This window comes from Calliphora vicina, chromosome 3 (assembly GCF_958450345.1).
Source record: "Calliphora vicina chromosome 3, idCalVici1.1, whole genome shotgun sequence".
Taxonomy (NCBI): Eukaryota; Metazoa; Arthropoda; class Insecta; order Diptera; family Calliphoridae; genus Calliphora; species Calliphora vicina.
Window position 1 is genome coordinate 71,414,363 of NC_088782.1, and position 27,931 is coordinate 71,442,293.

Consider the following 27,931-nt stretch of genomic DNA (forward strand, 5'->3'; position numbering starts at 1 on the left):
ACAGCTTCACGAATAAAATACATTGATGAAAGAATTAGTTTTAGAATTGTTCTAATGAAGGGTTGTTTTTTCATAACGCGTTCGTAGAACTAATTCCGAATTTGTCATTGAAAAAACTAGTACTACCTACATATTACTTAGAACTAATTCTGGTACTATACCATTTCCAATTGTATTTCCGAAAATTCCCATTGAATTTCAGAAATTTCCAATTATATTTCAGAAATTTATAATTGAATTTCAGAATTTTCCATTTGTATTTCAGAAATGTCTAATTGTATTTCAGAAACTTCAATTTGTATTTTAGAATTTTTCCAATTGTATTTCAGAATTTTCTAATTTTATTTCAGAAATTCCTATTTGTATTTCAGAATTTTAAATTTTTATTTCAGAAAATTCCATTAGTATTGCTATTAAATTTTTCGGAAATACAAATGGAAATTTCTGAAATACAATTAGAAAATTCTGAAATACAATTGGAAATGTTCTAGTAGTACAATTTTTCCAGGGATAGTACATAATTTCATTGTTTTGCTGGGATTATATTTTTAATCAGAATTATTCAGGTATGTAATGTAAATTGATTGATTTGTAATGGAGTGATGAATTTTGATCGATTTTAAGTATCAATTTTAAACAATTATTTGAACAAAAAAACCAATTGATTAAATGAAAATTATGAAATTAGCTATCTGAATTTTAAATACCTTTTTCGGTTTCAAATCGCTGCACATATCTGATTAATATAATCGACCAAAAATAGTTTGTTGGATTTAATAAAGCACATAATATCGAATAAACCATATTAAGTACAATATTTTTCATGATTTTGTCCTGTTAATATCTGAACAAATGCACGAGAGAGTCTAGGATTTGACAAGGATTACAAATATCTGATTTAATTAATACTACTTCTTGGAAAATACTAATCGAGAACTTCGATCCAACAAAAATTGAAATAATTGTCAAACCATTAAAACTGAAATCAATGTTAGGATGTTGAATCTAACAATTATTTAATTGTATTTTTAATATCTTAAAAGTCCAAATTTTTAATTCTAGATTTTCAATAAGATTTTCAAATTCGTACTCTTATTTATACATATTTATTTGGATTTCTTGTCAGATTCTGAGGAAAAACTAACTGCCTGTTCCACGATGTCGAAAGAAAAATGAGTCGAAAAAATTTGTATGAAAAACACTCAGTTTTTAAAATTCTTTCGAATAGTTTTCATACATATTTGTTCCAATAATTTTTCATTCGGCATCATGAAACAGTTTTAAGAAAGGGGTTGTTTAAGCTCTAAATTCCAAATTCAATATTTTACATTAACATCAATTACACAGGTCAACAGCAAAAAAAGGCTTCACAAACCACTATATAAATTTGATGCATCATGGTTACCTATAGATTAGATAGATAGATTTTTTTAAATTTTTTCTTCTAAAAATTGCGAATTTTTATAGATGTTTCTACACATAATTTATTATAACTCAAAAAGGGTTAGTCCAATATTATTCAAGTAAACTTAAAAAAGTTCCAATTTACATAGCCTTTATTCTGCTTACATATTGCATTTTAATCGGCTCAGTAGTTTCGGAGTTATAATAACAAATTGAAGCAAAAAATTAAAAAACTCATGAAAAATCGAAAACGGCAGAAATGGTTCAGGTTTATTGTTTTATAGCAAAGCCGCATATAAGAGAACAAAATGAGATATCGAAGATAAAAATCGATTGATTCATTTCAAATTTATTCACAATTAATTGAATTCGCTCATTTTCAAAAAATTTTACTTTGTTGTTTGATATACATAAAATTGAGTAGTTAATGTTCTTCTTTTGATTGATTGAATTTTGAAAATATTTTTCCAATGCTATTTACAAATTTTCACATATATATTGCGTTTCAATCGGCTCAGTAATAACAAATTAAAGCAAAAAATATATTTTTTACGTGAAAAATGCATTTTTTTTTGTTTTACAAAAATCATAAAAAATCGAAATCGGCAAAAATTCTTCAGATTTATTACATTATCGAAAAGCCACATGTAATAGGAACAACATGAGATATCGATCATAAAAATCGATTGATTCTTTTCGAATTTATTCACAATTAAGAAAATTGTACGTATGTACTTATACAATTTTCTGAAAATAAGGGAATTCACTTATTTTTATTTCAGTAATATTGTTTTTGAGTTATCATAAATTATGTGAAGAAAAAAATTAAAAAAAAACTTCTCCATAGAATTTAAAATTTGTACCATATTTGTACTACTGGAACCACAATATATCAAAATTGTGTAGTGGTTTAAAAAGCCTCTAAAATTTTTTCGATTTTGTTGCCCTGTGTTATGTTTGAACATTTTGTACCTCTGTTCTGAATGTTTCAAAATTAGTTTCCCTTTTTTCCAATTTTTTAATTTGAAATGTAAAAATTTGGCAGTTTAAATATATATTTTTTAATTATTTAATGTCTCGCTAATTATTCATTAAGGCTCTATATTTTTTTTGTTATAGTTTTGGTATGTATTCAAAAAATCTACACCATTTCCCATTTAGTTTGTAATTGTATATTAGAAAATTGTAATTATATTCCGGAAATTTCTAATTGTATTTCGGAATTTTGTATTTGAGAATTTTCAATTTGTATTTCAGAAATTTTTATTTGTATTTATATTAGAAATTTCTGAAATACAAATGTAAACTTCTGAAATAAACTGGAAATTTCTGAAATATAAATTAAATATTAGAAATTGGGGAACAAATCTAACAAAAATGAACAATTTTCTAAATTACAAAAATAAACTGTAGCCAAACTTCGTAATTCTATTCGAAGCAGAATGTTTAAGATCAAATAAATCTTAAATTTAATTTTTGAATCGAGTTGTGAAGTAGTCTCCCCATTTGCTGAGGCTGTCTAATGAACAGTGATAACAAAATTAGTCAAACTGCATCTCGTACTGTTTGAAATTGATTTGGACTTTAGTTCAAAACATTTACATTAATTCACATACAAATTGTATTAAAATTATGTTTCTAAATATGTGCAATAAAAATACTGATAACATTTATTTAGAATTTGACGCTAGCGCCAGTCGTTTAAATTGTGTTCAATAAATTAATTGTTACATTTTGCCAAGCAATTAAAAATTGCATGGTTAAATGGTTAATCATTAATACATATTTCATTTAATTAAAAAAATTTTAAACAATTTTATAATTTGTTTTTCAATTTCACAAACGTTCATAAAATAATAAAAAAAAGTTAGTTAACAAACAAAAAAATTTCCAAATTGGTGTTTTTTTTTAAATTATATTGTTGAGATTCGCGGTACATTAAAAACTCACAGATTCATTGTCTTTTTATTATTGAATTGAAGTGCTTTTCAAAAGGATTGCAGGAGTAAGGAAGTATTTTTAAACCTTCTTAAGCCATTATAGCATAATTACCAGTCAATTCAAAAGGACTGGTCTTTGCTGAATGCGTGAAATTATTTTTAGGTGAAAAATCTACAGGCTGTTCCTGAATTTGGTCGTGATCATTTACCGTCTTAACGCTGTTATAGAATTGCACTTGCATGTGGGTGGGAGCTAAAGCAGGTGAAACTGTTAAATTGGCAGTCGAGAAGGGGTGGATATCGGGGGAGGCCAGATTGGTACATGGTAACGGTGAGGGAGGTGTTGTGTTTGTTACTGATGGTGTCTGTATAACACTGATACGCTTATAATGTTCATACTCCTCCTGACCCATTGGACTCGTTAACATTGTATACGATTTCAGACTGGAACCGTCAACTAGCGGTGCATCTGTGCTGACTGTTATAATCTGTAGACCAGAATTGCTGGTCATCATTGTATGTGGTAAATGGTTATATTGCAAGGCTGCCTGTCTTCTGTCCTTTTCTTTTTGCAACAGCTTTGTAGCCAAAGTCGTTTTGGCCGATTCAGGGCTCGTAACTGTAACGGCCAAATTATTACCGTTAGTAGTCACATAATTTGAAGTTGTACTTTTTGGAGATTCAATTTGTACCGGCTGCATGGGTCGATTATTTGATCGTGTTTCCTTCTCAACACTTTTGTGATGATTTTTCATGCAGGAGGATTCTTCATGTTTGTAAAGATACGATTTCAGGGCAAATGCTTTGCCACAACGTTTGCAGGTGTGTGGTTTGGTATTTGAATGGGTTTGAATGTGAGCGCGTAAATTTGACTTGTCCGCGAAGGCTTTGGTGCAAACATTACATTTGAAGGGTTTTTCGCCTGAAAATAAGAAAGTAAACGCAAACGATTTAATAAATTATGACATGATTTATAAAAATTACATAAGTATAAGAAGTCTGGTAGTCTCACGTCTATGGAAGGATTTTATAAATTTCTATCGAATATAATTTGATAATTAAGAGCTATACCCAGTTTTGAAAACACATAGTAGTGTATAATGTAGAAATCCCAAAATCTATTGCGAGAAAGTAATACAGAGAGTGAGAAAAAATAGTGACCCTTTAAATCTTCATAGCCGGAGGACATATTCCTGTAATATTCAAGAGTCTGCCGGACTTAATCATGACCGTATTGGTCACGGTACCATCCCACAAAAAGTAGACAAGTCAATATTGGAGCCAGAGACGGATTGTATAGTAACTACGACGAACTTTGATAGAACCTTAAAGATCTATAGGAAGATAAGGTTGTATCAAGGGCCTCTTTCTTGATCTGGATGTACACTCAACTCACGGAGACTACAAGATTACGGGTTTACAATGGGACTAAGGTGGACTCGCTAACTGAGAGCGACCCATGTTACCTAACATAACTTTACCTAACCCGGAAGAAAAACTAGATTTTTCTAAAGCTTGAAATGGAAATTTTATGTCAACATGTGTAACCAGAACTTCTTCAGGAAAAAATGCTTAAAAAGTGCAAACTCATGTTAAATTTTTTAAAATCTTGTGTAGACCAGGGCACCAAGGTGACAGCGATGAAACAGCTGATTATTTTTTTTATTCAGTTTGAATTGTCAATTCACTTGTGGCTGTTGTGGCAAAAGCAAAAACAACAACAGGCAACTTTGACAGTTCACCTACTTTTTAACAAAAACAAAGTAACTGTTGTTTTTGTATTGTTGTAGTGATGCAGTCACCTTTCTAAGTGTGCCCTGGAGTAGACATTTAATATATTAAAAGTCAAAATATTACCTGTGTGTGTCCGTATGTGACCCTGCAACAGCCAAGGTCGTGAAAACTTTTTGCCGCAGTACTGGCACTCACAACCCTGATTGTGGGTACGCACATGCATGGAATAGGCCGGCATCGAAACATAGACTTTCTCGCAAAATGGACAATGTCGGGCTTTTTTATCCATAATCGACCTAAAATCATAAAAACTAATATTAGAAATATTACAACAACTCGCATGCTTTACGGCATATTCAAACTGACCTGTGGGTTTGTCGATGTCTGGCCAAGTTGGAGGATGTTGAATACTTTTTACCACACTCCGGACAGATGTGTTCATCATCCAAAAGATTTAGACTAGAGCCCGTGGATGAGTCAATGTGCATTTGTTTAAGTCCACCTATATCAGCACTGCCACCCTCAATTGAGTCATGATGAATTTGTGTATAATGATGTTCATCGCCACTGGTGCTATCACCGCTGCTGTTGCTACTACCACCCGGGGCACTACTGCATGATGAATGCTCGTCGTAGCGTGAATTATCCGAGATTGTGGAACGACGTAGTTTTTTTCGGTCGAATACCTTGTGACTGTAATAATTGGAATCGTCATCTGAAGATGAATAAAACGTTCCCAACACATTTGTATGGTAATGCTGATGATGATGATGAGTGTGAGGGTGATGATCATCATGATGTTGTTGATCTTGATGTTGGTGTGTCTGGTCCTGGTAATGATGATGATGATGACGACGATGGTAATTATCAAAAGTTGCTATGTGTTGTGATCTGTTTTCTGTCTTTTGTGTTGATTTTCCATTACAGCTCAATTTTGTTAGTGTTATGGATGATGAGTCTGCTGTTATTTGTTGTTCTAGCTCATGTAGCTGATGTTGTTGTTGTTGATGCTGCGGATGATGATTATATTGTAGCTGCTGTTGTTCAAGAGATCTCATGTCTTTCGTTAGTACATCTGGTTTTTCATTTTCATTTACCACTTCGTGTTTCGTATTTAATGTATATTCCATTGATCTTTGCACAATGTTCGAGTGTGCAACGATATCGCCGGTTTCAACTTTATCCGTTGTACTTAAACGCTCTGCAGCGACTTCAGCCAATTGTGTTAAATTGTATAATTCCTCTGGTATGACGGTTGTTTGTTCCTTGGTCATTTTCAATTTTATCAAAAAATAATTTAATATTAAAACTGAAATGAAAAGAAATAATTTGTAATTTATTATTCTAGAATTTATTCATTGGCAATTATTGTAGACGTTAATTTGTTATGTGTGTTGGTTATCCACAATCTACCCCAGCAGTCTACGGACCCAAGGTATCAAAATATCAGATATAGTCATGATAATTGGTATTGAATATAAGCCAAATAGACCAATGCTGCCTCTATTTTTCATCAATAATTTATAAGCAACAATTAACACTTGATGTAGAACTAAAACACTCAAATCTAACAGAAATACCTTCTGAAAATTTTGTATTGAAATATCATCCAAATCGGTTCATAAATAACCGAGACATTAGCGAAAATCACGTCTTTAAATATGCACATTTTTTACTACATTTCCGATACTAAATTATGTAAGAAAATAAGTTTTATTTTATATTAAAGATCTCATACTTATGATAAAGAATATACATGCATTCTAATTACAAAATATATGCCTTTTTAAAACGCTTAAATACTTTTTAATTCTAATTTTGATTACTTCTTTTAACGTTCACAAGGTCTTCGGGTCATATTCGACCCATTTTGATATTAAAATTGAATTTTTTCTAAAAGTGTGTGGTTGATATTTTATGAATTTTATTTAATTTCAAATATCAACAACTACGTTTTAGAAACACAAATCTGTCAAAAAAATATCTATAAGATTTTTTGCACTTAAGGTCATTGGGTCAAATTTGAGCTGGAGCTAAAATCTTAAATTTTTGTTACGCACAATTAAGTTAAATGTTTTCAGAGCTTTGGTAGCACTAACATATATCCGTCTCTTTTCATCATACTTGCTGAACATTACCAGCCAAATTATGAATAAAAAATTCCGCGGGATTTTTTTCCCATTCAATTTAAATAGGAAAAATGAGAAAAGGGGAAAAACTCCCGGGGAATTTTTATTCATAATTGGGCTGTATATTTGTATGAAAACTAGGATTCCCCTTGTAAATACCAAAGCTATTGTTTTCTTAAGATATTCGGGTCAAATTTGACACATTAAAATTGAGTTTTTTCTAAAATGAGTGGTTGATATTTTACGACTTTTATTTAATTTCAAAAGTCAACAACTACGTTCGGTTTAAAAAAATGGAAAAATATATAGAATACAATATAGATCGATTGTGACATTTTCTAAATATAAAAAGTCTTCTAAAATATTTTTTTAAAGATTTTAATGCACTAAAACCATAAAAACAAACTTTTAGAAAAAACCGGTTATTCGAGGAGAAAAATCCGGTTTCTTCGATATTCGAAATGTCAGCTTTTCAAAAAACCAAAAAAACCGGTTATAACCGGTTATTAAAAACCGGGCCGATCACCCTAGTACATACACTATATTTTCTACTGAAGTATAACTTGGAATTTATCCAAATTTCCAAGTTAACGGTCCAATATCGGATAATGTTTACCCGACTTGTTTTCTAAGAAGATCCGAAAAAGTATGTAATTTTATTGAAAAAGCGCTAAGCACAGTTAACCCTAAAATACCCTTTCGACTACAGTTACTGTGAAAATACTTTTACCGAAAATTATATTTTTTGGAGGTCGTTTTAGTCATGTTTTTCTGATCAACAATCAACAGCCTAAAATTAAGGTTTTACCGTTAAAACCTTAATCAGCTGATTTTACGTTCACACTATAAGTTTTCATAAATCTGGTTTTAACATTTATTGGCAAACTATTTAGCCCTGAATTTATTACATCGAAAACAAGGTTGTATTTCAGAACCCATAATATATATACTTTTTGGCCCATTTCTATATGGGCAATTCTATGTCATCGTACTTGACATATAGAGTGGAATTGATTTTGCAAATATAAAATTATCTGAAGAATAATTTGGTCTTTATGTTCCATTCAGAGGGTACTATATTTTAAAAACTAATAAGGTCCTTCGAAACATTGTTGTCCAAAATATCGAGCGAGAAAAGGGTATACAGTACGTGACATAAAATGGTATCATTTCGAGGTACCAAAATAATCTAAATAGCATTACCGTTATCTTTTTACCATTTCGAATCGGTTGTCAAACTTGTACAAACATTTTAAAATTATTTTCCGTAGGAGTTTCTGAATTAAGAGGTAAACGCCGCGGCGCACCGCATGAACTTAAATTTCAGAGATATTAGTCGATTTTTCACATAAAAAAACTGATTTCCAGACTAAAATATCTAAACGGGGTCACAAAAAACAGTTTTCCATATACAATTCGGCCTGCTGAATAATAGATCTGTAACTTGTTATTTGTAAGCAACATGAAAAATTTGCACTTTAATATTCGTAGGACTGTAAAATTTATTGACTACCTATGACTATGCAACCATTGTCATTCTGTCTAATCACATAAATTTTATTCAATTAGTTTTTATTTATCTGATTTTATCAGTGTGACTTTGGTTTTTCCCCATTTATCTAAACAAGAAAAAGAACTATTAAGTAAAATGTTTTACATTATTTAGCAAATTAGATATTTCGGCAAAGAGTATTTAAATAATTATTTAACAAATATAGTATGATGTACTTGCTAACATAAATATATAAATACATTTAATTGTTACCCTACATCCGCAAATAAATTTTGTGTACGACAATTTCAAATTTTCGTCAATCATTTTAATCAATTCTAAGCAAATGACGTAGTCTAGAGATACATAAATACATGCATACGTAGTCGTATTCACAAACGTACCAAAGAAAATCTATTACATGCAACAGCAGTTGACAGCAGTGGTTGCAGTACGACGTTAACAACCTGCTGCCTGCAAGTTGAGTGCGTCACATGGGATCGTTTAAACAAAATATGTATTTAACTTAAATATTCTACAAATTATTTGTTGTTATTCTTTTTTGTTTGTTCGTTGTTCTTAATTAATTGAAATGAGGCCAAAAATTTATTTATGTTCAATTTTTTTTTTGTATTATTTCTTTGGTTTTTTTTTTGTAAATATAATGACTGGCGCAAAATTAATTTTTCGCAATTATTTTGCATGTTGTGTGGTGCTCGGTATATAAGTTGGTTCTTTTTGTTGTTTAATTGTTTTTGTTTAAAGTTATAAACAAATGTGTGCGTGCACTAGTTTATTTATTTTATTTACTTAAATGGCCACTTTATCAATTTTCAATTTACGGATAAAAATCATACCGATACTTTTACGAATAATTATTTTTATAGACAAAAACATCGCAGACATCACCGAACGCTACGCAATGGAAACACAACATACAGTCAAGGGCAAAATTTAAACATCACCCACGTTTTTTTCTATTTTCAGACATTTTAAGGTTAAATTTAGAACCTAAAAATGTTTGCTATTTTCTAAATAAATCTCAAATTGTTTACCAACGAAACATAATTAATAAAACACAAAAACACAACTAAGAATCGCGCCCATTTGTAGAGGGCGTGCATGTTATTTGCAAAATATTTATGTGAACTCTTTTCAAACGAAATATTTATTTAGTGTTTCTATGTGAAGTCTCACATGGTGTCACATGGACTTGGTTCTACTATAAACATTTTTAGCATTTAATAGTTTTGGCAATAGTGGTTTGTTGACATATTTGTTTATTTTTTTAAAAGAAAATTAAGAAATATCGGGAACATTTTTAAACAAGTATTTTATGTGAATATATTTTTGCAAATTTACTTTATTATAAACATTTGAAAAGTTTTCCATAATTTGTTTCAAAATTATTTAAACAAAAACAAAATATCGATTTAAAATTTGGTATAAACGTTAATTTTCTAATTTTTATAAAATTTTTACCAAACTGATTTTGCCATTCCGTTTGTGGCATATAGAAATATTGGTCATAGAACCAAAAAGGATATATATTATGGGTCCATATAAAATTCTAGAACCATCTAGCTATGTCCGTTTGACTGTTGAAGGTACGATACCGCCTACAGTGAAGAACTTAGTTGGAATTAATTTTGTTCAAATATTTATTATAGTTATGAACCAAAATGACAACATCCAAAAATGTTGCTATTTTATTTAAATATATTTCAGCTTGCTAAAAGACCAAACTCTGTTGAAAATGGTAAGAATATCCCAGACTGCATACAGATTTCTTTCCGGAATAAGGCTCTTTGGCACAAAAATGTCTATAAAATACCAGTGGCCACACAAAATTCAACAAAAATAAATTTCATTTAATAAATCACAAAACGATTTTTTGTTTGGATCGGTCCATGTTTGACCATAGTCCCAAAAATAATGCCTACTTACGGCTAGTCGTAAATCTGACATTATTTTTGTTTGGTTCTCACAGAGACCACTATGGCAATGAACAGGCACACGAATTGGCCAAAATGGGAATTACTTTATATATCTCCAATGCAATTCCACTGGGTACTATTCTTAAACCCTGGTTATACGTGATACATTTTTATCATAATAAAATGGTTGTCTGATAAAAAATTATCAGGTATAGTCTTCATTTATTAGTATTATTGCTTCGTAGTGATAAAATTGTTAGTGCTTTTGCTTAGACAACTTTGTCTTGGCAACAAATGTCATTTATTGTTATGATGAATATTTGTCAAGTATAGACAGAGAGTTACAAAGTAGGGTCCTATAGCTGAAACAAAAAGTCGACTTGTCGACCTATCGACTTTTTCCGTTTTTTAAAAAATCGACTTTTCGAACTTTCGACTTTTGGTAGTTTATGAAAAGTCCACTTTTCGAACTTTCGACTTTTTAGTTAATCGACTTTTCGACTTTTTTCGACTATTTTCGACTTTCCGACTATTTTCGACTTTTTACCATTTCTTGTAAAAAATACATGGTTTCTACATTTATTGATGCGGCTTTTGTAATATTTAGCAATAAAAATTAAATTTATCAAGGCGATAATATTTAGAATAATGTTGTAAGAATTTTGTATAGAAAAAAGCTGTATTTTATAAACATTTATTTATTTATTTATTATTTACATATATTAGCATACACTACAAAAAATGCAAGTGCAATATTTTTTTTTAACAATCTAAAAAGTCGACTTTTATCGACTATTTTCGACTTTTGATATAACATAATCGATTGTTCGACTTTTTTCCGACCAAAAAGTCGATTTCGACTTTTTTCAGGACATAGTCGATTGTTCGAACAATCGACTTATAGAACCCTATTACAAAGGCTGAGAATAGTTGGCGTAACTTAGGCAATTGTACGATGAACAAGTTAATGTGGCCCTCTTTTAACGAAACACGAACTATGAACTGATAACCCGAAATAGAAGGAATATATAAAAGTTGCTGGCAGTATTAATGGATCACTAGATCACTAGGTAAGCATGCAAATCGCCTGGGACTTCCTTTTAACGACCATTGTCGTAGCTGTAAGGATACGAAAAAAAGGAAACGATTTCCACCTTCTCCTGGGAAACTACATATTGACCAACCTTCGTAAGGTAGACGGTTCTAAACTTAATGAACTACTGAGATATCACACTGCTATATGTTGGGTTTAACAAACACGACATTCCACGCAGTGAACTACCACGTAAACCAAATCGAGCCCTTAGCGCCAAATTATCGTAAGCAACATTTTCAACTGATGTTTTAGTGTTCTCAGCATATCAAAATTGTTAATAACTTCAAAATTATATCGTAAGCGACATACAGTGGTATAGAAAAAAAGAGGGAAATAAATCTGTAACTTCTAAATGGTTAGATTGGTTTGAATGAAATTCCACATGCACAAAGAAGAAGTGTTTTCGAGTTTAAGTTGTGAACGTGGACCTCATGGGCCCATCAGGGTCGCGACCATGGGTCCTCAAAATATGACATCTCGGATATGTTACATTTTTAAAACGATCCTATTTCTTAGTTTGTGTTCCGATTTCAAAAATTACACATATAGAATCTTCTCATCGAGCGCTACAACCTCTCGTAGCTATCAATTATCTCTTATAGCTTAGGAGATATTCGTATTTGAAAATTAAATTTTAAAAATTTTTACCCACCCTACTCCAGTATTTTGATAACAGCGTATCCAAATATTTCCCGATTTTCTCCAGTTTTCCTTTATTGGACTAATAACATATGTATGTGTCAAATAGAAAAATAATGACTAAGTCCAAAGTTATATGCATTTGAATTTAAAAAATCGCAAAAAAATTTTAATTCGTTTAGACGGATTTTTTAAATCCGTCTGAGAAAAATGGTATGTAATTCGTTTCGAAAGATTACTTTTTCAAATCGGAATGTACATATATACATAAACATATTAAACCACCATTATTGTCATTATTTTCTCCATTATTTCATTAATATCCTTAGAAGTTTGAATGTTAAATTTCTTAAGGAACTTAAAATTTCAATTTGAATTCAATTTTGTGTCACACAGAGAAAATAGTTCTGGCCAAAAGGTAACATAGAGACGAGATGTGATTGTCAAAAACCTAACTCAAATGGCAAATTTTTGAAAAAAGACCGCTATTTATTGTCAAAAACTTCTTTTACTTAGGACAATTCAAAACAAATATTTATTTTTATTTTATTTGATGCTGTTTGATCTTTTAAAACAATTGTAAGAGTAAACAACGTCAAACAAATTTGTGAAAATATTTGCCATGTGTACCTAGGGTTTTTAATTTCCCGACCTTTTTTGATTCCCGGGAATCTGTAACATTTTTCTCTACATTCCCGGGTACCCGGCTATTCCCGAAATATATAATAATACTGTAAACTATGAATATTATATCAAAATTTCATATAAAAACTTAGTGTTATAATCATTATATATAGAGCTTCGTATTAATTAATTCAATTTGAGCTTAGTTCACTAAAATCTTAATCCGTAATTAAAAAATTTCATTCATAAATTCATTCCCAATATCTAATTCTTTGGCTTCCTTCAAAAGTTTCATTTAAATTGAATTAATAACAGAATTTATTCAAACTTTGAATGATTAAATTTTTGTTGATTCCAATCTATTACAAATTGAGTTAAAATGGTTTTTCTTCATTCAGTTTTATTTAGCTTTTAATCATTTTCAAAATAAATTGAATGAAAATTTCTTAAGCCTTTTAGTAAAAGGAATGAATTCAATACATTTAGCTGAATAGTTAAGAGATAAAATTGATGTTGATCTCGAAAATTTCCAAATTATTGGATTCCAGGGTGAATTTTTATAATACAACATCTGCAAAACACACTCATTATAATGCAGTCATTGTTACCAAGGACTATTGCTGTGTTTCCTTTCAAGGCCAAAATCAATTCTATACTTTAAAATACCAAATGGTGTGCCGCCATCAAAAGTAGGGGCATTTGTTCTACTAGTGTTTTCTGGAATAATTCGCACAGGTCAATCTTGGCATTGAAGATTATTCACCATTATTTCTAGATCGTGAAGTTTTCCATGTGCTTTTTTAAAAGTTCATTCAAAAATCCCCAAATAAATAATTATAATAAGCGGTCTATTATTGCCGAAATATAAAAGAAAAACTGTAAAAAATAAACTTTTCACATTTTTTTTTAAAAAAAATAGAGTTCTAATGTTTTCTTTGTAGTTTTGTCAGTTTTTAATTCCCGGGAATCCCGACGAAAAATCCCGGGAATCGGGAGTTGAAAAATTGGCAGAATTCCCGGGAAACCCGACGAAAAATCCCGGGAATAGGGAGTTGAATCAGAAAAGATTTTTTTGTATTATTGTTTGACAAATCGGAGTGTCTCGTCTCTATGTATAATTCTGTATGGTTTTGGCTGTAATAAAATTTCCAGAGTAAAAACTCTAGTGTCAATTAATTATATGTGTAAACTAATGAAAATGTGGCAATTAGCAGATTAAAAATTCAGGGCAGTTGTAGATTCATAATTTTTTTTTATATTTTTTATTTACTCTTTCAATGTGATATTTTTGATTAAAAGTTTTGTAAAGCAAGTTTGCTTAACTTTAGCAACCTGTAATTGAACGGAAACTTTTGTTACTAAATGTATAAGAAAATATATTTAAATTAGACGAAAAGAGCCACTTGTTTCGATTGAGTTTATTATTAAAACAAAAAAATAAATTGAAAAGCTGTGTTGATGTTTGAAACATCATCAACTAGAATCAAACAAACTGGGTCAAATCATTTGGAAACTATTCAAACGATCGATACAGTCTGCACCATAAATTTGAAATTAAAACAAAAAATTATTTATGTAAAAAATATGTGTGTTAAAAAAGTAAGGATTTCTAAAAATAATGGCACACATTTTATGATATTTTCAAATTTACATAAACATAGATATATAAACATAAACTTATAGTAGATTTAACTTAAGTTTAGTTTATGTTCAATAACGATTCTTCTAATTTCCATCAACAAGCTAAACTTAATTTGAATTTTTAAAAATCTGAGTTAAAAATGTATCCAAAATAAATGTTGTAGTTTAACAACAATTTAGTAAACGCCACTATAATAAGAAAAATGTCAGTACTAAGAGCTGTGGTTAGTGCTAACTATTGGATAAGATTTATTAAGAGTTGAAAATAACCTGCTTAAACTTTCAGCCCTAGTTACATGTAACCCTTGAAAGTTATTACAGCACTATTTCTTATTTTCTTCATCTATGTATTTTCATTCTAATATTTTCTGCATGCATAAAATTTTAATTTTTAATTTGTTGTGGCATTTAATTATGAGTCTTTGAAAATTTACAGACATTAATTCATTCGTTTTCTTTTCTTATTTCATTCCTTTCTGCTCTTTTAACCAAATTGTACAATCAATGTCAGATTTAATGATTATAAATTAAATGATATAAATACAAACATAAATTATACCAAAAAAAAAAGAAAATAATAAAACAAAATTCAAGAGATAAAACCGAAAATGTTTTATTTCATTCAACATCAACCAATTAAGTTCAATGTCAACATCAGCCAACTACTGTCTCAATTAATAAAAAACATTAAACAGGACGATGCACACACTCCAATCCTTTTGAGAAAATGTTTCCGTTAACTAAGTGATGAAACATTATTTTAAAGTCATGTGGTTTTGTGTATTCTCAAGTAGTTTAACAATTGTTCTTTTCAATGTGAATTCATCGATAAATATTTATTTATCAGAATCAAAGTATTTGGAAATAAGGCGGCCATTTTAAACTGGCTATTCCGATTGAAATGAATTTTCTCAGAGGCGTAGCAGAGGATTATTAGCAAAGTAGACCTATATACATATAATATTTTATATACATACTAGCTGTACCCGGTCCGCGTTGCTGGCCTTTAGAAAACATCTGTTTTATATTGCATCTCGATCTCGATTTTAATATACAGTGTCGGAAAAAGTCGGTAATCCAGTCGGTGGCATTTCGGCTGGTTCCAATGAATTCAAAAATTCAGTAGGAGAATTGACGACTTGTTCTTCGTTCATTACTGTGTCAATCGATTTGTATTTTATTGTTTCGCCAGACACTTTCAATTGTATTTGGTCATCGAGCTTGTTAACATCATAATTTTTTGATTAAAAGTAGATTTGATATTGAAATTTCTATTCATGCACCTAATATGCAAGAGTAAACAAAATTGTTTATCACAGACCGAAAATCAAAAATCTGACTATACACTGTTACCCAAAAGGCTTTTCTGAAGATTCCGTGAACATTTTATCAAAATCGGTCCAGCCATATTTGAGTCCATACGGAACATACACACATCCATTTTTATGAAATATATGGCATTAGCGGTATAATATAAAAATTTGATTTTTACACGCCCCTCCGCCCACAGACCGAATATTTAAAATATGACTATACAGTGTTACCCGCTGGGCTATTCTGAAGATTCCCTGAAAATTTCATCAAAATCGGTCCAGCGGTTTTTTTTATATATATATGGCATTAGCGGTATAATGTAAAAATTTGATTTTGACACACCCCTCCGCATACAGATCGAAAATAAAAAATCTGACTTTAGAGTTTTATGATGTATGAGAAAATTCGAAAATCTTCTTAACAAAAGCACCGAATGGACCTAATGTAATATTTTAGGTGTCTAAAACCATATTCAGCAAATTTCCTTTTCAATGATACCAGTTTGGAGCTAATCGGTTGGATGGTGTTAGAGTCTATAACGGACATAGGTAGAAACATTTTTTGTTTTTTATGTATATAGATTGGTAACAGGAATGGAAAAGTAATTTGTTGGTACTACATTCATATTCAAAAGTAACGTTGTACTCCCGCGTCTCATTGGATACATTCATACAATTTTCATTATTTTATTTAATAAATAAAGGCGAATGCCCTGGTAGCCAGTCCTTTTTTCTTTATATTTTTTGAAAATTAAATTTGCATTAAATAAATATTAATAATAATAATATTTAATAAAATAAATTCACAAAATTCTTACAACATTCTTCTAACTATTATAGCCTTGATAAATTTAATTTTTATTTCTAAACATTACAAAAGACGCATCAATAAATGTAGAAACCATGTATTTTTTACAAAAAATGGTAAAAAGTTGAAAAAAGTCAAAAATAGTAGAAGTCGAAAAAAGTCGATTAACTAAAAAGTCGAAAGTTCGAAAAGTCGACTTTTCATAAATTACCAAAAGTCGAAAAGTCGACTTTTTAAAAAACGGAAAAAGTCGAAAGGTCGACTTTTTGTTTCAGTTTTAGGTAAGCTCTTGTTTTCGAGATATACCGTTTTCGAAAATGCAGAAGGTTGCTCATCATATATTCGATTAACTTAAAAACGGTTTAGCTTATTGAATAAACTAAAAAAAACCGAAATTCCATAATAAAATTACCTTTAACCCTCCCTTAGTCGCACTGATCTGGTTGATACAGGCAAAAAAATTGTATTGAACATTTATTTAAACACCCTAAATTTTAAGCTATTTTTTTATAAAAATATATTCCTACTGCAATTTTATTTTTATTACTCTTTCAAATACATACTTTGAATATAATATTGCTTTTATGTTTTCGAAATAAAAAGTGAAGAGATTATTTTCAATTTGATACATTGCGACTAGTCTCGATTGAAAATAATTGCGACTAACGGAGGGTTAACTAGGACTGAAAGTTTTTTAATCTTCGCAGTCGTTTTAGAAGTACATATTAATTTTTATTGACAAAAAACAAATTAATTTTTAGCAAAATTTCGAAATTTTTGTTTTTTAAAACGTCATAAAAAATTGGAAAATGCAACTATGCTGTTATATTTCTCTAAGTACATAGAAAACAAAGTTCCAAACAAAGCAAGCTATATAGATCTGTACACAACTTTTGACTTTAAAAAGTTTTACTTCGAATTGAATTACTTAAGTATTAATTAATAACCCACTCGAATTTAACCAACTGATTTATTTCACCACAAACAACTCATTCACATTCTGAGCAAATGAGCTAAATGAGCGAACTAGTTCATTTAAGTGAATTGAGCTGAAAAGAGCTTTACAGAGCAAATAAACCTAAATCTAAAAAAATAATTTTACATTCTTATTGTTAATGCTCTCGTTTAGACAAACAAAAAATTTTACAAAAACTTAGTTTCTTTTCTTTCGGACACAAATTTTGCCCGGTTTCGCCAGGTTGTTAGTTAAATTATAATATTGGCAATAGTACAAAACAATATTGTAATCCTTTTTTTAAACAAACACAAACTGCTAAGCTTTTTGCTTGTCTGCAGCTACACCCAGAGTCTCTGGTGGGAATCGAACCTGCAACACTCAGATTGATAGCCCAGCAGATTATACCAAAGACCTTCGTCGGTTGGTATTTTTTGGCGTTTCAAACATGAGCGCAAATCCATAATACCCTCTTCAAGATAGTGGTGTAGGGTATATAAATACTGGCGTATTATTTTGATTCAACACAAGTAGTGGTGGATATAAAAAATGCATTCGAATTCATGAAAAACATTGACAATGATGGCATGTAGTGAAATACAGAAAGGCAAATTGTTTAGTTTAACCAAATTATTTAAAGTTTCAACTTGATAGAAGAAAAACAAAAGAATGGCTGTCTGCATTGTTTATACATTTTCTGGATGATGCCTTTAAAAATAGATCTCCACCACTAGTTGTTTCGGTGGGTGGTGACTTGATCGATCTTTGCTGGCCTTTAAAATACATTAAAATCTGGCTGCCTGATGTTCATTGTTTGGTTGTTTTTCAACATCAACAACTATTTTTATTTAATGTTTACATTTACATTAAAAGGATTTTGAACTTTATGGAAGTAATTTCTAGATAATGAAATATTTAGATTGCATCTTACCTCAACAATTTGGTATTTGAAGATTCTATAAATATTTGTGTTCTTTCTCACTTTTGGAAATCGTTTAAAAGTGTTAATTGTTGCATCGTGTGGGTGCTGTTATATGAATATTAATTATTATTACTCTGGTATTCGTATTTATATTATAAATACAGCAATTAGGATTTAATTATACATTATAAAATTTGTAATTTTGCATAAATACTAATATTAGGAAATAGCTTTTTCTTGGATACAAAATATTTAAAATAGTCATATAAGTATATTCATAACCTGCAAATTTTGTTCTGCTGACATTCATATTCAGCAGTAACGTGAAAGTCACATCAGAAGAAATCGTGTTTCCTCTAGATTTAACCAACTTCAAACGAAAACATTTTGTTATCATGAATTTGTCTGACAATAAAAGGCTAGTAATTAATGTCCATATTCTTAATCCGACATTACAGTTATTTGAATATGTTAATAAATTTTTGTGTAAATAAATCTCATGTAATTTTCATACATATGTACGTAATTAATGATTAAAAGAAGCAAAAATATGTATGAACATGCATATATAGATTTTAATAGATAAATAATAGTTTTTCTACTTGTTCTTCATAATTTTGTTGTTCTTTCTTTGTAAAATATTTCGCATATTTTTAGTTCATTTCGTTTTTAAATGTCAAAATACCATCGAAAAACTGCAACCGAAATAATATTCATAATACTTAATAATAAATTTTAACAAGTGTTGCTGAATGCGTTTATTTTATTCTTAAAGATAAATGGACGTTAATTGTATGTGAATGCAAAAGATACAAGTGTGTCTATAAATGTATTGAAGCAGTGATTCTTAAATACTCTGATCCCTCTTGGGATCATAAAAGGCATAACTTACGAGACACGATCTCAAAAGTTTGGTCAGATTTAATGCATTAATTAGTGATCACAAATACAGTATTGTTACGTTTTAACCTTTTCAAAACGTTTGGTTTATTTCCTTTAAATAAACCGGATACTTTTGATTGCAAATAAAAGCCGTTTAGTAGTTTGAAAATTGTAACAACTCTTTATTTATTTAAAATGTACAACAACAGAATTAAATAATCACTCAATGTTTTTTTTATACACGTTTATAAATTCTTAGAAATACAGACACTTTATAATGTATACGAATTCACTTGAAAAATACAGCACACTTTAAGGCACTCAGTTGATGTTTATTCAAATAGCGTCTCTGATAAACTGACTCACGACTGCAACCTCTGCCACTATTTATAACACTGCCATCTGCACTCTAGATTGCTCTTTAACTGTCAAAGTTCGAATATTCTAGATCATACGCCATCTGTGGTGTACTTTCTACAATGTTCTCTAACTAAATATTCGAATTCAAACAGCGTTGCCAACTTACGATCAATGGTCAACTGAAAGCTTTTATTAATGCCCACAGATATGTTACAGTTTGCTATTACAGCAATGTTATTTGAAAGCATTATGCTACTTTTAAATCAGCCCTTAAAATCGTTATATTTGAATTCAAGTACAATTTCGTAACAGTATATTAGCTGAATATGTAGCTATTATATTCTCTCTAATGTGCATAATATATTAATTATTCCGGGTAAATTTACCAGTTTCATTGGCCACATGATTTGATTTTGCTGCTAAGACATGCAGCACATAACGTCACTTTTCGTTAAAATCTGAAATGACAAATCCACTTTGAGATGGATCATACGTCTGATACAATGATGCTCCGAATTTATGGCAATTTAATAGTTCATGGAGAAAACACAATCATTATTACAGTTATTATTTAGTTACAAAATAAATTGTATAATAAATGTAAATACATCAATTTTAACCTAAAAACCTTATTGGGAATCTCTGCTATTAGAATAAACACCAAAGAAAATATCACTGCAACGATTTTGGCAAAAGATTTATGCATGATTTCAATCAGATAAATGTAGAAAAAAAAATATTTAAGAAAATAAATAAACAATATTGAAGGATCAGTGAGATATTAATTATATTGTGTTTTTTTTTTGTTATTCTTCTTGAAATTTAATTTCGTTTCTTTGTAAATAAATTTTAATTTAAACCATAAACTTGCAGTTTTGACGTGATATATTATGTTTATCGTAACCTTTAAAAAGTGTTGCATTTAATTTATATATTTACATACATTTTATTGAAATTGTATAAGTCTCGGAATGAATGGGGCTAAACAAAGGGTTATAATTCTGACGACAGGTGTCGGCTAATAGATATATTGAAGTTCAAAGGTCACTAGAAGTTGGCTTTTTTAGCAAACATCTATACCGTATTAGGTTAGGTTACATGGGAAGCCACTCGTCAAGCAGCTCACTTGGGTTCATTCAAAACTGATCCCATTGTGATACTCAAGAAGTAAACAGCAGGGTATTTATAATACGTCCGTTGTCTCCTAGGTGAACCTGGTAGTCTTCTAGCATGTGTCCTAATTATACAGTGTTCTGTAATAAAGAAAACAATTAGCATTATTTGCTTACGACGGAATTCCAAAAATATTTGGCCAAGTCGACCTCGCTATAACACAGGTGGGTTCATTGGTCCACCTGTTTTGTGCAGTCTTATATAGCCTCTGCTGTACAACCGTTTTACATTTTGCAAGGGAAATACAAGAAAAGGGATCGATCGCCTCCTCATCCATCATCGCATCCCTTTTGGCTAATTCATCACGAATGCGTTAGTTTAACTTCAGAAGTCATTACTAAACTACTTCAACCAAGTTTTATTTTGTTCTATTATATTCTAAATCTTGATGATGATGTAGAGGAATTTCAAAATTTGTTTATCCAATCGGTCAAATCATGGTAGATAAAATTCTATTGCCAAAAGTTTTCTAAAAATCTGGTTTTCCAAAAAAAATGGATTTTTCTTTAGTTAAATTAATTAAAATTGTCTTAAGTCAAAAACAGCGATTCTATACCAAAAATATATTATAATAAAAAGAGCTCAACATGGACCTACCCTAAGTTTTTGGACCCATGCTAATTTTTGTTATATACACAGTAAAAACAGATTCTTGATAGCAACCAAATTTGTTGCCAATCGAATGATTCTACCTTAGTGACCGAATTTTACAGTTGTGGCTACGAAATTTTGGAATTCTTATTTATCAACTGACTTTCTGTTGATAGAACCGAAAAATTCTGTGTGTGCAACCGAATCATTCGATTGGCAACAAATTCGGTAGCTATCAAGAATCTGATTTATCTAGGAAATCAAGGAAATTTTAAAAATGAATCGATCACTCGAGTAATAAAAAAACTGATTAACTTTTATTCGATTAAAATTAAACTCGAATAATTGACAACTCCAAGATGTACATACTTTCTGGAATATAAAAATAGTTATTGTGGAATTTAATTTAAAATTTAACATAGTTGACACCCTAAAGAAATTCGGGTGTCAACTATGTTAAATAATTTGAAAATATTTATTTTTCTCTCTACTCTAAAAATGAATTCAAAAAACCTTTTTCTTTTCAATATTGATTTATATAAAAGCAAGGTGTATTAATACGCCTTGTATAAAAGTATTTAATATAGCTTTCTGTCAACATAAATAAAATTATTTTCAAAAGTTAATTAAGAACAAAGGAAATTTCTAATTACGTTATTAGTTTATAATAAATAGAACAAACATAAACAATAAATAAAGGAAAGAAAGAAAAATTAAAAAAAATATATATTTATTCGTAAATAAATACAGACACATGGTCACCCACTACAATTCAATCATAGAATTTTTGAAATTGAAAATTGTCCATTTGTTGTCCACAATGTGTGATTATTTTCTAACACTGACAGATTTAGAATTTGTATTTGAAAGGCTGACTAACAGAACAACAGCAATAACAACGAAATAAAATCGGACGGGCGGGTAGTCAACAAATCTTCACATGTGGTAACAGATTTTAAACAACAGCAACAACAACAACATTAAAGAAATACTTTAATGATGATGTTCAAAATACCGAGTCAAATAAATACTCGTTGTACATTTTCAAAGATACAAAAATATTAAAGAAATTCTCATGTTGTTGTTATTGTTGTGGGTTTCAGGAAATGTCAACATGTTCATTCGCATTAATTATTTTGCGTATTCTGGTGAAATTATTTTCAATACTTCGCACTCATTAACATTCGCCGAATGAAAAGAAAAACACAAGAATCATTTAATATAAATAAATGTATTTATATGAAAAAATATACAAACATACATTAATTTATTATGAATGTGTGGATTTCCTCAACATCTAACGAGTAATTTTCCGAAAATTCTAAAATAACAACAACAAATAAGCAAATTACACTACAAAAACAATAATATTGAAAATGAGCAAAAGAAAATATAAAAAAAACTATGGTTCGCTTTTGTATTAAAAAAAAGAAGAGAATTAATTACCAAATTCATGTTTAAAAAATATAAACACATGCACTCAAACAATTTTAACAATTAAATATAAATATATCTAAGTATATTTCTAAGAACTGGTTATAGGTTTCTATGAAGTCTTTGAGATCCTTAGTAGTACAAATCATACATTAAAGCCTGTATGATTCAAGAAGAAAATAGTTATTCTTTTCTTTCATAGAATAATATTGAATTGTTTTTTTTTCAGAGTATATTATTTGGACAATCGGTAAATTTTGACTTTAACAACCCAAAGACTATCGTTTTCCAAAAATGCATGCAAACTTTTAAACCTGTGTATTTTAATTAGCAGTAGTGATCACTTTTCTAACCACCTTTTTATAGTCTTTAAAACATAATTTATTGGCATTTTGCTAAACAATTCAATTTTTTGAAGTTGATGTTATGCTTTTTTTTTGCAAAACTTTGCCATTAGGGAGCTCTGGTTAGATTAATATATTAATTTGAAAATATTGTAAACCACAGTTTTTCTCAGAGACTATCATGCATTCAATAAAAAAAGTATAGAGTGTTTATTGTTCATCGAATTCAGTGTTACTTTGCTATTGCGTTTGTTTGGTCAGAAAATTTTGTCAAAATGATTAGCTTTCAAACAAATTTATACGCTACGAAAATTTGTATCATAATTATTTTTAATGCCCACCTCCATGGTGGTTAATAAACTAACCACCCCATTCCATAAACCATTTTATAAACTTATACACATAAACACGTTTCTGAAAGAGTTAAGCCCTTAATAAACTAAATAACCGGTACAGAATTCTAAGATCTGCCTGCATTAGATACCCTACGCTCATTTATACTATATAGCTTTATAGGTAGATGATATATCCACCTATAGTGCGATGAGACTATCTGACTCTGGAAGCTGGATCTTATATACGTTTGCCTACTCCTCTGACTACATAACGCTTCTTAAGAACATTTATAGGATTGCCAAAATGTTTACTCCTTCCAGCCAGGAAAATGGAAGAGGTAACATGATAAATGAACTATGATTACAGTTCTCAATACGTCTTCAGGATAAGGATAGTGTTTTTCTGGCCGAGATATTGGCAATCAGGAAGACATACAAAAGTTCTACACTAAAACGACATTCATGGGATCATTGGCATCATTCTCGACAGTCAGGAATGTACGAAGTCTTCTCCATAATCAGACATTGAAAAGCACTTCCCTGACTATCCAGTCCGGGACGTCTATCTACATCATCCTAGCTGGGGTCCCTGAGCATTGACACTATTACGGTAATGAGCAGGCCAGATAAAGATCCGATTTAATGTCTCAGTATCTGTCCTAATACCACTTAGGGCTGTTAAAGGCGAAATCTTTAGACATTATCTTAAGAAGACTGGCAAACAGAAAAATGTGGCCTATATACTATGATAAACTCACTATACAACTCTTGAATAGGAACTGGAAGGGCATTTTGAGGCTGATGGTAGTGTCAACTGGTTGATCAGCAGTCACGTAAGTATATTTGGACTTCAAGGAGGACGCAGTTTTTATATTTTCTTTGAATATCCGGCTCTTCGTCTGTAAAGATATATGATATCTAATAGGAAAATATTCTTAGAGTTACATCTAAGATATCATAAATCAGACTGTGTAACCTTATTGGATTCCTGAATGGGACAGGTTGGATCCAGTAATAACTTTACTAGCATTAAGTGTTGATCTAGTTCATCGATCTTAGTTAACGGTGTGGTCGTATCAAAAGCTAATCATATCGATTATATTTTAATGCTTGCGTTCAGCGATCTACCACGTAAACCATCATACATCAATATCTCCAGAATTCTTCCGGCTCGGTTGCTATTCAAAATCGAGAAAATCGGTCAACAAATGGCTGAGATATAAGGAAAAAATTAGGACAACCTTTATTTTTTACCTATTATTGACCTATATCTGGATTACTAAGTCATTAATATAGACAATATGGATACATAATGATTAGGGTTCCTACGCGGGAAAAAATTCCCGGGAATTCCCGGGAATATTTTTGTTAATTTTCGGGAAATGTTTGTCGGGAATTTTCGGGAATACCTTCATACGATTTCTTCTAAAAGTTACAACATTCAGATTCGTTTCGATTGTCAAATTTGTTGCTAACTGAATTATTCTATTATATCCATAGATTTCTTCGGTTCTAGCAAACATAGTCAGTTGGCAAAGAAGTATTACGGTTGAAACCCCGATTTTTTTCACTCATCTCAAGCCACAGCAGAAAAATTCGGTTATTAAGAATCAAATTTTAAGCTTATAAGCTTAAAGGAATTATTAAGTTGCCTAATATTACAACTTTTAGGGATATTCAATGAATATTATTCATATTTAGAGAAAATAATAACGATAATAGTGGTTCAAATTTGTTTATTTAAAATTATATTTGTTTTATAGATTTAATATACTTGAAATTCTTAAGTATTTTAATTAAACGATGAATTTATTGATTTTATACTAATTAAAACGACGACTGTGACAATACCGATCAAATGCCACTATTAAATTAGAAATACTTATAAAGGCTGGACCAACACTGTACAACCAAATATAGTTATTTCATACTTCTTTTAAAACCCTGCAAAAATTATAAGTCAATTTATTGGAAAAAAATTTCTGGGTTTTGGTTAAATTTAGTATTAAAAAATTCCCGGGAATGAAACAACTTTTTTATTTCCACCCGGGAATGAAAAAAGTCCGGGAATTTAGGAACCCTACTAATGATAGATATTTCAAAGACCTTTGCAACGACGTATATAACCATAGTAAGTTGGACCAACAAAGGGTCAAAATCGTAACAAATATTTTCTAACCCGATTTTTTTTTCCATCAAAAGTTTTTTTTCGCTAATTCGCTATTTTAAAGTATAATTTGGTGAAGGGTATATAAGATTTGGCACAGCCGAATATACATAGCTCTCTTACTTGTTAATTTTGAGTTTAAAATTTAAAAATCTAATTGTTAAATTGAATTTTTTAATTAAAAATATAATTAAAAAATTTGTTCATTATATTTTTCAATTAATGAAAAATATTTAAAAAAATAATCTGTAGATCAGCCAAAACAAATATTATTAATAACTAACACACACATTCGAGCGTAAATTTATCACAATATATGTATATTAGACCTGTTCTTAATAAATAGATTTGCTTGGGATGGGTCTTATATTGTTCTTTTGTAGCTAAAACCATAGAGAATATACATAGAGCGGAAACTCTCCTGTCAAAGACCTATCTCAGTTGTCAGAAACCTAATTGGTGAGAATGTATTAGTAGAAAAAACTATGTGAAAACAAAAACAACACTCGTATGTGTGATTATTTTGAGTAATTTTTTTGTTTGAGTTTTTTTCTAGTTTCCGCTCTATGTTACACTATGGCTAAAATTTGAGGCCAATCGGATAACTAGAACCCTATTGAAAGTTGTAAAATTGGGTAAAAAATTTTCCTTCTTTTTATTTTTTTCAAAAAAATTTAACCTTATAGGGCATTACCTTTCTAACAATGTATAACACATGAATATCGAGTGAAAAATAATCAAATTATGTTTGAATTATTTACTTAACGTTTTGCATGCAAAAGTTTTTTAAATAAACAACTACTTTCTACACAGAAATGCGAGTAAAATATGCGTAAACTAGTAGTTTTTTTCTCAACATATGATCAGAGAAAATGCGTATGAGTTTGCTATTTGAATTCCAACTGATTGTTTTATATCTTGTTAGAAAGGTAATTTCATCTAGAAGATACAAATTATTTCAAACTTTTAAACTATATTATTTAAATACGAATATTTTTTAAGAAAGCAAAAAATGTACAATTATTTACCCAATTTGACAACTTTCATTCGATTTCCTGCACGGGATCTTAGTGCAGATAGTTTTAGCTATTAATGAACAAAATAAGACCCATCCAAAGCAAATCCATTTTTAAGGGCATGTCTAATGTACATATTATTTAAGTGATCACATATTAAGCATTCAATACTTATTCTAAATATTTTTTTTATTTAATACTTACCAAGAAAACACACCACAACAAAAAATAAATATTATTAAAAACAAAAAAAAAAATCTAATTAAATTGATGTGAAAACAGAAAAAAGAACACTTTGTGTTTCCACAAAAATCGAAGACGAGTAAATATCGATAAATTTAGATCGATGATTCAGTCAGTACACAAACAAAACGTCAATTCAATTTTTATTTTTATTCAATTCAGTTTCTTAATTTTTTCGATATTCAACTTTTTTTGTACTTAAAATTAGATAGATTTTCTATAAACACACACTGGAAGAAATTATTGTATATAGATATTTTGCGTTTTTATCACAGGTGCGTTGTATTTAATTATTATTATTTAACGATTATTTATCGTTTTATTTGAATTTTTTTTGAAAAATTACATTTTTCAAAATTCTTTACAAAAACACTTATTTATGTCATATTTTTCTTTTCTTCTTAATATTGTAAACTTTTGGATAATCTGTGTGAGAATATATTTAAAACACTTTTAATTTTTTTAAGAAAAACTATTCTCTTTTTATTTATTTTATAATTTTCTTTCTTTCGTTTTCTTTAAAACACGTTGTATCATTTGAAAATCTCGTAAAGGACTGAACCGTTTTCAAATCCGACACTTACATTTTACATATCGGAAATTAGTGTGAAACAACTCAACACAAAAAATCGAAAATAAGAACACAAAAAAAGATGTGTATTTTGAAACATTTATTTTACGAGTACAAGTATGCGAGAATACTTGAGGAATTCTTGAAAGAGTTCAGGAACACAACAGAAATAAGTGAAATA

The 27,931-nt window shown here is 29.7% G+C and overlaps 1 protein-coding gene across 2 annotated transcripts; it reads right to left on the reverse strand.

Moving 5' to 3' along the window:
- Window positions 1–1,447: 1,447 nt before the first annotated feature.
- Window positions 1,448–27,931, reverse strand: Kah (Kahuli). 2 transcript variants are annotated; one of them, XM_065505409.1, is made up of 4 exons: window positions 27,141–27,931; window positions 5,445–6,387; window positions 5,202–5,389; window positions 1,448–4,266 (listed from the first exon to the last, which is right to left on the reverse strand). In XM_065505409.1, exons 2-4 carry the CDS (start codon window positions 6,350–6,352, stop codon window positions 3,434–3,436), a joined length of 1,929 nt encoding a protein of 642 aa, XP_065361481.1. In that variant the 5' UTR covers window positions 6,353–6,387; window positions 27,141–27,931; the 3' UTR covers window positions 1,448–3,433. The 2 variants fall into 2 exon arrangements, with proteins under 2 accessions (XP_065361481.1, XP_065361482.1); XM_065505410.1 differs by having other exon boundaries at window positions 5,202–5,374; window positions 27,141–27,928.